This window comes from Eucyclogobius newberryi, unplaced genomic scaffold (assembly GCF_026437365.1).
Source record: "Eucyclogobius newberryi isolate DKJ021-1_F unplaced genomic scaffold, fEucNew1.0.hap1 SCAF_21, whole genome shotgun sequence".
NCBI lineage: Eukaryota > Metazoa > Chordata > Actinopteri > Gobiiformes > Gobiidae > Eucyclogobius > Eucyclogobius newberryi.
In genome coordinates, this window is record NW_027315846.1 from 16,839,008 (window position 1) to 16,852,098 (window position 13,091).

The 13,091-nt window shown below is 39.4% G+C and overlaps 2 protein-coding genes across 3 annotated transcripts; one reads left to right on the forward strand and one right to left on the reverse strand.

The window, feature by feature from the left end:
* Nucleotides 1–27: 27 nt before the first annotated feature.
* On the reverse strand, nucleotides 28–9,995 carry maco1b (macoilin 1b). Of its 2 annotated transcripts, none has more exons than XM_072457195.1 (11): nucleotides 9,544–9,995; nucleotides 8,406–8,547; nucleotides 8,177–8,303; nucleotides 7,243–7,366; nucleotides 6,904–7,082; nucleotides 6,265–6,808; nucleotides 5,785–5,943; nucleotides 2,647–2,829; nucleotides 2,420–2,540; nucleotides 1,891–2,065; nucleotides 28–1,808 (listed from the first exon to the last, which is right to left on the reverse strand). In XM_072457195.1, exons 1-11 carry the CDS (start codon nucleotides 9,621–9,623, stop codon nucleotides 1,606–1,608), a joined length of 2,037 nt encoding a protein of 678 aa, XP_072313296.1. In that variant the 5' UTR covers nucleotides 9,624–9,995; the 3' UTR covers nucleotides 28–1,605. The 2 variants fall into 2 exon arrangements, with proteins under 2 accessions (XP_072313296.1, XP_072313295.1); XM_072457194.1 differs by having other exon boundaries at nucleotides 6,265–6,811; nucleotides 9,544–9,994.
* A 416-nt stretch (nucleotides 9,996–10,411) lies between these two features.
* On the forward strand, nucleotides 10,412–13,072 carry rhd (Rh blood group, D antigen). Its single transcript, XM_072457759.1, has 10 exons — nucleotides 10,412–10,606; nucleotides 11,152–11,338; nucleotides 11,436–11,586; nucleotides 11,677–11,824; nucleotides 11,937–12,109; nucleotides 12,188–12,325; nucleotides 12,400–12,524; nucleotides 12,602–12,681; nucleotides 12,783–12,856; nucleotides 12,951–13,072. The coding sequence occupies exons 1-10, from the start codon at nucleotides 10,453–10,455 to the stop codon at nucleotides 12,975–12,977; spliced, it is 1,257 nt and encodes a 418-aa protein (XP_072313860.1). The 5' UTR covers nucleotides 10,412–10,452; the 3' UTR covers nucleotides 12,978–13,072.
* Nucleotides 13,073–13,091: the final 19 nt, after the last annotated feature.

A 13,091-nucleotide genomic window follows, 5' to 3' on the forward strand; every position in this document is an offset into this window, starting at 1 on the left:
GTACAACAAATAGAAACAAGTTGGATATCAGTTGCGAAAAAAAAAAGTTTATTCTTTGTAAACCTCACAGAGCGAGAGCGCAGCCAAGGTCAAACCTGGGGAGAAACAGAGCAGCGACTGTGGCAAAGAAAATAAAACTCTTGCAGTTGGATAAAACTGACTAAACTGCACTCTCAATACGGTTTTGGGATAGCCAATGACAGCGATCTGAGCAATAAAGCTTCTCAATATACAGAATGTGAATACCACACATACACACGCACACACAATATCCATTTTAGACGATGGTGAAACCACATCAGACTCAAGGATCTCTCCCCAAAGCGATTAACAATACCAGGTTTAAGGAAAACTGCCCAACAGTTGCAAATACTCTAACATTCACAAAATAAATTAGATTTTCTAAACCCTTACTTTTTCAACTAGTCTACTACAAACAGGTGACCATTTTATCTACCTGTTTAACACAAACTTCTATTAAAGTGATATCAAGAGGACATTTGACTGTCAGTCAATGTATTTGCAGTACATTCTGGAACATATGGCTAACATACAAGGAATCCTTGGCACACAAACTAAGTGGAATATTAAATATAACAATTTTAATTAAGTTGACTTTTCCAAAGCTTTGTTTGGTTGAAATTGCACCTTCCATCTATACAGTTTTCCCTTTTGTTTGTTGGCAGTGCCAGTTTAATGTAACAAAGGGCAGCAGCCAGTCAGTCATTTGGCGTGGTCTTGGGAAGCTGAAAATGTTAAAAAGCTTGGTTAATCATTGTAACTGAATTTATGTAGCTTTCCTCATGTTCACTTAACACATCTGAGTGCCACTATAGAAAAATGGCCAAAAAAAAACCAACAATTCCAAAGGCAACTTTATCCCACTTTTGGAGGCAGTTCATGTTGGAAGTGTCATCTTTAACTCACACATTATGTCTTCAATCAAGGCACATTGATCGTGACAACTGAAATGGTTTAGAGAAATAATATTACTGCGGATATTGTGAACATGCTCTAAGCTAATCAATTAATCCACATTTCCAATCTCGTTTCGGGAGCCGTTTGTATCACACTCATTACATCAATCACAAAGGTACAAAACACCACGCTTTTTCTCATTAATTTGACTTCTGATTTGGAATAACATATGAACAGATGTTTGTGCTAACTTTGCACTACATTCCTCAATTTGAACCAATGTTTTTGCTTTTTCAAAAATAAGTGTGTGTTGGAGAAATTATATTTTCACAAAATGAAGCAGCTCTTCCCCAGGACCAAACAGCGGGTAACCGTTAGCAGGTGGTTGCACTGACAGTGGAAAATGCAGAGCAACACCGTAGTAATAGTTACATACCCGATTCTGTGAGGTTTCACTAGACATTTAAGAGAAAAAGAATCCTGGGGCATCCCATTTGAGAACTGATGTCCATTTAAGTTTTTTGTCTTTTGTTTTAACTACAACAAATACAGTCACACAATACAACATCCTTCTGACCTGGCATGGTAAAAACATAACCAAAGAGAAACATTCTCAGCCGCAGAAATGCCGAGCAGATTGTGTGGTGGGCCTGTTTCAAAATAAAGAGAATGGATGGGTCAAAGTGTTCACTTTTTCAATGGCTGGTAAACTGAGGCGTTGGGGTCCAGGCCGGAGGAGTTGGTGTCCATAAACTTGGAGGAGTAGTGGGGGGCCACAGGGCTCATGCTGCTGGTGTCGGCTGCGTAGGAAATGCTGGGCATCACAGCCATGACTTCGGCTATCTTTTGCTTTAAATCTTTAATCTCCTGGTCCTTTTGTAGAATTTGGCCTAAAACACAAAATACCTTTTAGTTGAACTTGTGCCACAGATTGACCCAAACAAAACAAGCAGTAGATTTTGGTGTGCAGACCTTGTGCGATCTCAAGCTGTCTCTTGGCATCTCCAAGTGCAGAGAAGAGGTCGAGTTTGATCCTGGTCTCTGCACTCAGGCTGTTTTCTAAGTGCTGCGTTTTGTCCTGCATGGCTGACAGTGCCGACATAAGTACCTCTGTATCCTTTTCATTCTCTTTGTATTTATGAAGTTCCTACAAGACAAAAACATGTCACTGAAGCAGATGAATTGTTTACAGTGCCAAAATGAATTTCTATCCATGATTAAGACATTGCTCAAGATATTTTTTTTGCCCAATTGCCCAATAATTTGTTATTTTAATTCCAAACAGGAAAGCTGCATCGTAAGGTAAAGAGTATTTACCTTTACTTAGTAAGAGTATTATTGCTTTGCTGCTTTTCATTGAAGATGTGAATGTGAAATGGGCTACAAATTCAAGCCCTTTGAAACGTTCATTCTCTTTTTTCTTTTTTCATCATCTTTTTGTATAACCAGTTAAGATTGAAGCCACATATTATACTATTTTTAAGAAAGTATGCAAACTTACTTGTACTTTTAACTCTTGCTCTCGGATCTGATCCTCTTTAACCTTTATATCCATAGTGAGCTTCTTACACTCAGTTTCTAATTCAGTGACTCTTCTTCGCAATGTGTCTGTGCACTCTCCTCTGAAAACAAAGAGTTATATACTTAAACTATGGACAATGTTAAGTGTACACACCCTGAGCAATTCAAAATGTAACAAGAGAATGATTAACAGGACAAAGCAAACACCTGGACACAGCCGCTAGTGCTACTGCTCTCGCCGCCGTGGCCTCTTCCATTTTTTTGCGCTTCTTTTCTTCTGCGAGTTGCTTCTCAGCAGCGGCCCGGGCCTCCTGTTCTGCTTTAAGTCTCTTCTCCAGTTGGCCCACTGTCTGCTTGTCCTTTTGCTTTGCCTGCACAGCATTATGAAGCCTGGAAAGACAAATGCATGTGCCAATGAGGAGACAATAGGTGCAGAAAGGAACAGTTTATCGTTTTAAATCGATCCAGGCGAAGTTATGGCGTTATGTTTATTTGGTGTTGGTAAAAGGATAATGAAAACTGTTTTGAACTAATGTGTCAAGAATGTAAACTGTACATTTTAAATATAATTTTGTTATAGTTAACTACAGACAATTTCTGTATATAAAAGCTCTTGGCCATTAGGCATCGTCCCAAACTGCACCTACTACCTACTAAATACAGGTTCACAGGGAGTTTATGCAGTATAGTACAGTGTCTTCATATGTAAAAAGAGAGATTAGAATCAGATACTCTATCTAAAATAGGGGTGTCCGAACTTTTTGAAACATATGCAGAGCGGAGGGCCACAAACTACAGGACAACAAAGTTACACTTGAAAAGGTTACATTTGATAAGCATATAAATAGACTAATTTGTTTTGGCCCTCTGGCTTTCCTGAAGGTATGCATTTGGCCCCTGGGGCATAGTTCTGATATCCCTGTAATTTAGATCTTGTCGAACATGTTCTGAAATGCAAGTAACTTGTTTATCAGTTCAGTCTTCTGTCAAATGTTAAAATGTGCAGAGAACATGCCAACATCGTGCTGCCCTTTTACTTTCCAAAATGTCTAAACTTTATATTTGGCTGATGTTAATGTCAAGCCTTTAGTTTATAGAGTGGATTGGGCCAGTTGCAGATCAGTCACATTTGAGGAGAAGCCGACAGATCAGATACATGTTTAATAGAGCTGGAATCACAGGGTTCTTCACTCAGCTCATGAGACAATAACATCAGGAGCTTGATGATTGCACAATGCACAGGATATTAGGCGATATATCACCTTTTTAAACCAAATACATTTTATAGTAAATATTTGTGTTGAACATGCACAAACTCAACAATGATGTCAAATATATCACAAATAATATTGATTTTATATAACCAAATTAAGTATCACTATTTTATCGCAGCCCAAATGTTTAACAATGTGTAAAACAGCAAATTTCTCTGCCTTTTTAAACAATGAGACAGTTGTAAAAAAAAAATGTGCTCATCCACTCAACACCATAATCACACAGTCAATTTTATATTTTTGTTCATTGTAAATTAGAATATTGGCTTAATAATAGTTCAAAACTGCAGAAGTGAGAGAACGTGCCTCGTCATAGTGGCTTTTAACTGTAGCCAGCAGAAGCTTTAAATGTATATGTATTCAATGTTGAAAAATTGCTCAGGGATATTTTTTAACTGACATGTATGACCCAGAGTTGGACTTCTATTATTAGTTGCAAGGAAGAAAGTGGCCTCAAATGCAGGTTAATACCGGAAAAGCTCTTTGAAGTCAATTTTACATAATGTACCCCCTTTAACACACCATGAGTGCACCAGATGAGGCAGTCTGACTTTGATCTAAACGAGCATCCCACCTTGAGTATGAGACACACGCGTATATGGTTACATCACTTTCGCAATAGTGAGGGAGAACTTTGCCAGCTTTACTACATTGTTTTTCAAGCCAAAATGGCTATGAGACGCTGCTGAATCCTAGAATTATCATGATTTATGAAGCAAACGAAAGAACAAAGTAAGCCCAAATCTCTTACAAAACGATTTCGTCTTTTATCACCTAGATGAAACAGATTTTTAAAAAGATGACATTTGAGACATAGCTGTTGCCCATCCTTTTCAATTAGTTCAATTTGTAATAGGAGTTGTTGAAACTATGTTATTTTAGGAATTATTCATTTCCAATTTTCAAACTCGATTGTAAATATATATTTTTATTTGTATGATATTTTTATGCTTTAAGTAATGAGTACTGATAAGTGTATGGTTGAAAGACTGGACCAATAAGCAGTATCAATAACAGTAGCAAAACCAATCAAACTTAGGCCAAGAAGAAAAAATTGTGTGTTTCCGGTAACCCGCCCGAGCTGGATTTCAAAATAAAGAAAACTCGACCTTAAACATTTTATAGCATTTTTACTGGCCCTACGTTTCGAGAATGTCAAATTGTGAGAGAGAATCCAAAAGCTGCGGGGGGAAAGAAATCACCCGGGATCGTAAGATATGAAAATCGCTGCACTTTTGATAAGTTTCATTTTATCCAAGCGTGCAGACCGGCTGGATCAGCACTAGATCATACACTCCCAACTCACGGAAGTCAGAATCAGTTAGGAGTGTATGATCTGGTGCCTGTGCAGTGGCGACAGGCACGCCCGGGGCATTAGCGGTGAAGATATTTTTTTGCGTGACGGTCGAAAAGTGCTTACATCACGTAGTGAGAATAAGAAAAATAGTGCGACACTGGCAGCCTGTCACGGGTTCGTTCGCCACTTTCAAAGTTCTGCACGGCGCGGAGGCACCGCTGCTCTGTTGTCGTCTGCTACAGGCTCTTTTCCTGTGGTTGGACTAGTAGATGTAGAGAACTATTTTATTCAATATCTGCATACCAATAACGCCACTTCAATGCAAACGCTCACTTATGAGAAAAGAACACTATCTGCAAAACCTGTGCGAGGATTTTAAAATATATTTAAAAAAGAATAATAATCCGACCTACCAACCTGGATTTTTTTTTGTGTATAATTATAATTACAATAATTCATAAAAACTTCTGGATTATTATAATTACAATAATTCATAAAAACTTCTGGATTCTCTCTGGCTGACATGTTTTGTTGCTAAACCGTTTTACTGCTACAAAACAAATCTGCATCCAGTACAATTAAATTCAACTGAACTCAACTAATCTGGCTGTACAAAGACTTTTATGTGGCCAGAGTTTTTGGCTGGCCTGAAGACCAAACATACCCAAATAATGCCCAGTTGTTGACAATTCATTCACGGGTCATTTCCACTTGAAAGAGCACTGAAATGTTCTAATTTGCCATTGATCTGCTGTGCCCAACTGTATTACTCACTTGTTCTGCAGCAGCTCATTCTCCTGGCGCAGTTGGCTTAGCTCAGTGCGCACTGACCGCTCTGCACTGCCCAAAGAGCCTATTTGACTGCGGAGGTCTTGCTCCACTTGGCGACTGGCTTGCAAGTCTGCCTTTAACTTCTTAACGTCCTGCTCCAATCTAAGGAACAGAACACACAAATAGTTATGTCGAAATGTCAAATTGTAGTGTCAGCTACAGCGAGAATAACATCCTATCACGCTACAGTCGTTGCAAGCGTTCATAATCATCATCTTCAGTGCTATCAGCACATGACCAGTTTTATGACGTAAAACTTAAATGGCAAAGTAACAACATCACACAAGAGGCACTTCACATTCACAAATGAGCAAAGCGCTCTTTACTGTTCACCAGGAATACATCATAAGAACTAGTCAACAACCAGCATCGGACATAAAACACATGGATCGGCTTGCCTGGATGTCAGAGTTCTGGACTTACCTGACAAGTGCTTCTGGTTTGCTCAGCTGGTTGTTAGGGATACAGTTATCTGTGGGGTCCCTGTGGGAGCCTCCTGCAGCAGCCTTTCCAACGGTCAGCTTATGCTTCTTCTCGTTCTTTCCCGCAGATGACGTGGATGACGGCGTACAGGTGTGTACACTGCCATTGGTGGCACTATGGCTGCGGGGCGAGGAGTTAGCTGCATTGCTGCTAGCATTTTTTAAGTTTTTAGAGGAGGAGGAAGAGGACGAAGAGCATGAGGAGTTGTTATCCTCTTTAAGCAGCAGGTTTTCAGTGCTGCCCAGGTCTGTAGTCAGTCTCTTGTTGTTCATATGGTTCTCCATATATTCCATTTCTTGGAGTTTAGAGTCCACAGATGACGGGAGGATGCTGTTGTGTTGCTTTTTATTGTCTCCAGCACCCTTTCCTTCTTTCCCTTTTTCTCTATATTCTAGCTCTGGCAGTGATGCTGCTGTCTTTTTATTGGCAGGGGTGCCATTCTGAGACACTGGAGCAGTATCTACCTCAGATAGTCCTTTAACAGCTGCTGCAGAAGTGAAATGTCATAATCAGAAAGATTTTCAAAAATAACATACCAATACCAAATCTTTAATAAAAAGGAGCATCCTATAGTTTTACCTTCCTCTGCTTCTCGCTCTAGCCTCTGGTGCATTTGTTGCTCTGGAGGTAGAGCTTGTTGTAATAACTGCATGTAAAATTCATTCTCCTTTTGAACCTCCTTTTGTTTCCGAAGGCGCATCTTATAACTTACGTAGCTCTTGAAGCCAAAACCCAGGGTTACAACAGGATAGCCAATGCTACAGAACAAAGCACAAGAAATGCACTGAATGAAAGCCATCACAATTCAATGTCAACCTTTCAGACAAAAGTACAAGGTGAAACAGCCAGTTAAAATCTTTTTTTAGACTGCATTTAAACATTCTTATATTTTGTTTAGACCACAAACAATTGGCTCACCAGTGTGCGGCAAAAGGACGACACAAATCCACATGGAAGTTTTTCAAGTCTTTGAATCTTATGGCTGCCTCTATGTACACAAATAGTATCCATAGAGACACCGTTGGCAGACAGACACCTCTCTCTATGAAGAGAAGAGGACAATATGTTGAATAGGCAGAAGTTTAGTAATACAATGAACATAAATGGTATTTCATGGCTTTCTTTAGTTTATAATCTCTTTTAGGACATCCCGGCTGTTAAGAGTCATATGTCATATTTCCTCCAACATACCATTGTGGCTGGTGACTGCACTGTTGGGTGGATAATGGAAAGTCTGAATTTGTAATTCGTCCCTGACCTGAACTTTTAGAAGCACATTACACAGTGCAGCTACATTTCTTTCAAGCAGTGGATACAAATTTGATATCTTCCAAATGGCATGAGGATTATAATCTGACACCTGGATTTTGGTCAACACAGGGGGCTAGCCAATAAATCAGACTGACAACCAAAAGCTCAGATCAGAGTTAATTTACAGGAGTCATTGCAAAACACAGAGTAGCCATGTCATCTCAGTAGAAGAATAAAAGTAATAATAATTCATGTTCATTAGTCTCACTAAAATGTCATCAAAACAAAACCTTTGCCAAAAACCCTGTATAAACAGAATAGGTGGTATTCAATACATGTGTAAGGATGTCCTTGGCTAAATCATAGCTACTCAGATTAAAACGTTTTGGTGAACAGGATCACAGAGGCATTCATTTCAAATAAGGGAGCTCAAGGTGTTGCAAAACATCTACATTTTTGTAGATGTTTGGTGTAGGTGCCATTAAGCCATTATTTTGTTTATTATATGTCACAACATCAAATTTAACCATATTGTATCCATAATGGCATCCAATAACAGATTAATTTCAGTTCATACATTGTGCAAGGGTGACTGACTCACCTGTATGCCAGACATACTGGACCCAAACGTAGGTACTGGCAGCAAAGAACAGCCATTGCACTGGTATGAAGAGGAGGCAAATGATGTCTGAGGTAAATGCCACACAAACAAAGAATACTGAAAATGCCTGTTTGAAAAAAGAGCAACAAAAATGTAAGGTGGTCAGATAAAGCAGATGGATTAGTTCTTTTAATTACCATAATGTATAGTTTTGTTAAAAATTACTCACCAGGCCCTGGTATCTGAAAGAATCATATACACTGCGGATGAAGAGCCAAAAAGGCCAGAGATACTCAAATCTAAACTCCAATACAAAGTCTGCCAGGAGTACTAGTGCCCACACCAACAGAAACTTCAAGTACAGGAAGGTACTAAAAGGACAGAAGGAATTTTGGGAAAAGTTTTAAGAAAATCTCAATATTGCAACAATTACAATTGATTGTTTACACATTTATCAATGTACAAATGTATCTCACATTTATTATTTAAATAAATAAAAAAGACACGTAATATTTAGCATTTGACTGGTGTGGGTTGAGGGCAATCAGACATACACTGTTCAGTGGCAGCTGACAGTTTTGTGTTAGACACTGACACTGAAAGGAACTGCATGGGTGCTTCTGAGCACTGGCATCCAAAGCAAATCGTTTAGTGATGAAGGCATCTGTTCAATAATTCAAAGACCCTTTCACATCTCGATGCCACACGTGTGAAGTGGCCTTTCACATTTAGGGTACCAACTAAGAAGTGTCTGGTTGGACATTTAAAGGTTTAAGAGTTATGGGTAAAAGTCATCTACGATACAACAGGATAGAGAAAAAAACACTTTTATTTACGAATTAAGTATTGTGCGGTGTTACGTGACAGATAGTAATATAGCCAATTAAATACATTTAAATGGAGGCTAGCGCCAAATTACCTTATGCTAGTCAGGACGGTGCTAAAGCTAGCGTAAGCCAGATCATGGCATTTGACATATCGATGCCACATAAACAAGTCGACTTGGTAATCAAGTATGTGATGTACCACTGTCTGCTTTGAGATTGTATTGGTGTGTTAAGTTGGGTTTCCCATGTTCCAATTAGCTTCGGGGATCTTTGCTTACAGTTAGCCCCAAAGCTAACGACACCTTATAATGCTAACAAAAACATACGGGGTTAGCATACACAGCTGTGAATCTAGCAGCTAACACCGCTAACTTCACAAGCTCGATAGCTGCCGTTGTTCACTGACATGCATTCTTTGCAAGAGGTGATATAGTACTTGTATCACACCTTTGGCAGCAGGTTTGCTGCTGTGACATTCAAGTTTATTTTTTTAAGTCGGAGGCCATTCTTCGCTGCATGCGTTTGCTAAAGATACGTTACCTGCCGTAAATGCCCTCGGTGATTCGGTTCCGTTTTATCGGCCGCCGGAGTTTGCTGCAGTCCGCATTGCGCCGCTTCATCCTCCTCCTCTTGGCTTTGGCCTTCGAGCACTCGCTGTAATCTTATCCAGTTTTCTTGTGTGTACGGGCAGAGATTATAAATGAAGTTCTGTGGTATACCGTTGTTGTTATTTCTTCACTGAAAACAAAGAAATAAATAAAGGGAGTCTCTTCGGGAACCTCCTCTTTTAGTGTTAGCGCAGGCTCACAGCCGCGCTCTGTTTCACGTAGGTTCGGTTGTCAGACGTCTGCTATAGCCAATCAATCGATTCGCTGAGGCCTTTCAGGTTGACTGATTTCCAGAAGAACCATTTACGTCACATTGTAGTTGGTCGTTGAGCCTCCCCTAACCAAAGACATGACGGGAGAAAGCGTGAAGGGCCGCCCCCCAACTACAGTCCCTCCGTTACACCAATGACATTGTTTGTGGACAAATCGGGCACCACAGACGGGCCAATGCAGTGAAGGCAGGGGAGGGACGGACTTGTATTTTTTATATATATATATATATATATATATATATATATATATATATATATATATATATATATAATACAAGTCCGTCCCTCCCCTGCTATATCTTTATCTATATATATCTATATATATATATATATATATATAGACATCTACATTTATTTATTTTTTTAATCCTACTTGAAACATAATAATACACTATATATGTATAATACTAAATAAAAATTATATTATTTCAAAGTGCAAAACACTAAACTAGCTATACTGGCCTATTACTATGCTGTTAACGTTGTACAGATTATCTATGATCTGCTCATCAGGGGTTGAGTAATAGCCTGTATGGTTTGAGCGCCCGGCAGGCTGCATCATCATTTCCATGGCTCCACAATACGCACCAAGTCTGCGCTCACGTCTGGCGCCAATATTACTTTTAATTCAAATAGCTTTTATAGTTATATATGCCTTTTACTTCGAGATTGACAATCACATAAAAGAACGAGATGGAACTGCCTTCACCACCTTTTATTCAGGTGAGTAGTCTCACGTTGGGAAAGCGTCTATTGCACCCAAAGTTTTTATAAGTTATGCATCTTTAGATTATATATACGTTCAAGCAAATATTGGTGAGGCATGTACCTAACCTAAAATCCTTAAAGCTTGGGAGGGGTAACTGCCATTAGCCTACTGTTGGGTACAGATAAGGGTCACAGTTACTTGCCAACATGAGAACATGGATGTCCAAAACTATGGCTGGGCCCAAAAGCAGCCTCAGACCAATTTTTGTTGGCACTCAGGGATCCTGCTGAATTTGCCCAAATGATAATAAGCACTGTTTACAGCAAATTGAAGGATTGCTACCACTACAACCACCCAAATATGAAATTGCAGTCTGATAAAATGTGTGGTCCAAGCCTTATTAGAAGACTCTGTCACGCAGTGTAAAATGCACCCATTGAAATACTGACCACTGGTCTGTGGCCTACCGTTTTGATTATGTTTGGATACCCCTGCTCTAGAGCGTTAGCGGCACTTAAATGCGATAAAGCAAACCGTGTTTCTACTTGTTTTCTTGCAGAGTTCCAGGATGTGAATACTATGGTGATGCTGGGCTTTGGCTTCTTAAGTACATTTCTTGTGAGATATGGATACAGCAGCTCAGGGTTCAACCTCCTTGTTGCAGTAATGGCAGTCCAATGGGCTCTGATACTCAATGGGGTCGAGTCCTGGTATTACAGAGGGAAGATCAAGATTAATTTAAAAAGGTTAGCCCCAGGCAATGCCTAAAACATTGATAATAATCAAATGGTAATAAATCACTCAAATGAGCATGCATGTTAAAGAGTTCCTGGCCTTTGTCAGCTTGGTATACGCAGAGATGTGCACAGTTCCAGCTCTCATCTCGATTGGGACGGTCCTGGGAAAGACAAACCCTGTCCACCTCATCTTAATTGCTCTTATTGAAGTGTCAGGATTTGTTCTCAACGAGTGGCTGGTCCATATCATTGTGAAGGTACATACTTGTATTGTGTTATTAAAAACTGAATCAAGATTACTATAATTTCTTACCACCAGTATAGTTTACATGTACTTTTTCTCTCAGACCCGACCCTTGAACAGCATCATGCAGTTGCATATATACGGAACATTTTTTGGACTCATGCTGACCTGGTTTCTGTATAGGAAAGGATCAGAGCAGCCATTTGAAAAAGAGAAACTCTCTCGTAACTCAGGACTTTTCTCTATGCTGGGTTTGTATTTACTTGACACGTTGCATGTGGATTAAATAATATCCTATTCATCAAACATAGGTTAAGCTTCCTCAATAAACACCATTGTACATTTGTTTGGTTTGTTCTCCAGGAACGCTGTTTCTGTGGATGTTTTGGCCCAGTTTTAATTCCATTCTAGAGGACAATTATTCACTCGAGAGAAGGCTTGGGGCAGTGAGCAGTACCTACCTGTCTTTGGCAGTCAGCGTTGCAACTGCTGCTTCTGTGTCCATAGTGACAAGTCCTAAAGGGAAATTAAATCTAGTATGACACAAAATTGCAACAGTCACTTGAAATATACTGCATTACTAAATACATAAATAACACGCAATTCCTTTTAAGGTACATATCCAGTCCAGTATACTCGCAGGTGGTGTTGCAGTAGGAGTTGCTATGCCCGTTGTTCACAAACCGTGGGAAGCCATGACTTTAGGATTTGTTGCGGCACTTTTATCAACCATTGGGAACAAATATCTGAAGGTATTTTAAAAAAACAACAACTTTAGATCCTAATTGGCCTGATTGCTCCACTCACATCTGCCTGTATGCTCTAGAGCCATATGGCTCTTGTATTCCAGTGCCATGATACCTGCTCCATCCTAAGCACTCACGGTCTTCCTGGTCTCCTGGGGTGGCTGGCACAGTTCCTGCTACTGAAGGACTTTGATGATCACACAACGTAAATATAAGACATATGATACATACAAAAGGTGACAGCACCCTATTGTAAAGCTTACCCTTTTATTTTCTATTCAGAGCAATTCGCTTTGCAGTTTTTCACATAACTAGTCTCTTCATCACCTTGAGTCTTAGCCTGTCCACAGGAATAATAACAGGTACGTAAACAATATAAATATTTTGTATTGAATCATCCAATGGGATAAGAGTCAACTTCTGATGTTAACCTCTTACTGCATGTACAATGCGGTTTTTGAAGGGATACTACTCAAATGGAAGTTCTGGAGACCACCACAGGATCGAAAATGTTTTGATGATCAAGCATTTTGGGAGGTACGTGATATTTCGTCTTAAAAAATAAAAATAAAATAAAATTAATATAAGATAATAGAAATGGGTAACATCTTTTTTCTCAATTTCATTGCAGTTTCCCCACCTTGCAGTGCAAAAGTAAACTGGACATGGGAGGTATTGGCCATATTGCTTAACCTAGAGCTACATTTGTGTTTCAAGTGGTTGCAAAATTAAATAAACTACTAATTGCATTTCGTTGCAAGTATTTTATGGT

Bases quoted from the DNA above. Each gene is read 5' to 3' on its own strand.
- maco1b (XM_072457194.1), bottom strand. From the start codon at position 9,623: ATGAAGCGGCGCAATGCGGACTGCAGCAAACTCCGGCGGCCGATAAAA. The intron at 6,812-6,903 runs GTAAAACTATAG...TCACTTCTGCAG, and splicing joins AGAGCGAGAAGCAGAGGAAG to CAGCTGTTAAAGGACTATCT. The intron at 2,830-5,784 runs GTGAGTAATACA...TTGTCTTTCCAG, and splicing joins AATGAGCTGCTGCAGAACAA to GCTTCATAATGCTGTGCAGG.
- rhd (XM_072457759.1), top strand. From the start codon at position 10,453: ATGGCTCCACAATACGCACCAAGTCTGCGCTCACGTCTGGCGCCAATA. The intron at 10,607-11,151 runs GTGAGTAGTCTC...GTTTTCTTGCAG, and splicing joins CTTCACCACCTTTTATTCAG to AGTTCCAGGATGTGAATACT. The intron at 12,110-12,187 runs GTATGACACAAA...ATTCCTTTTAAG, and splicing joins CTAAAGGGAAATTAAATCTA to GTACATATCCAGTCCAGTAT.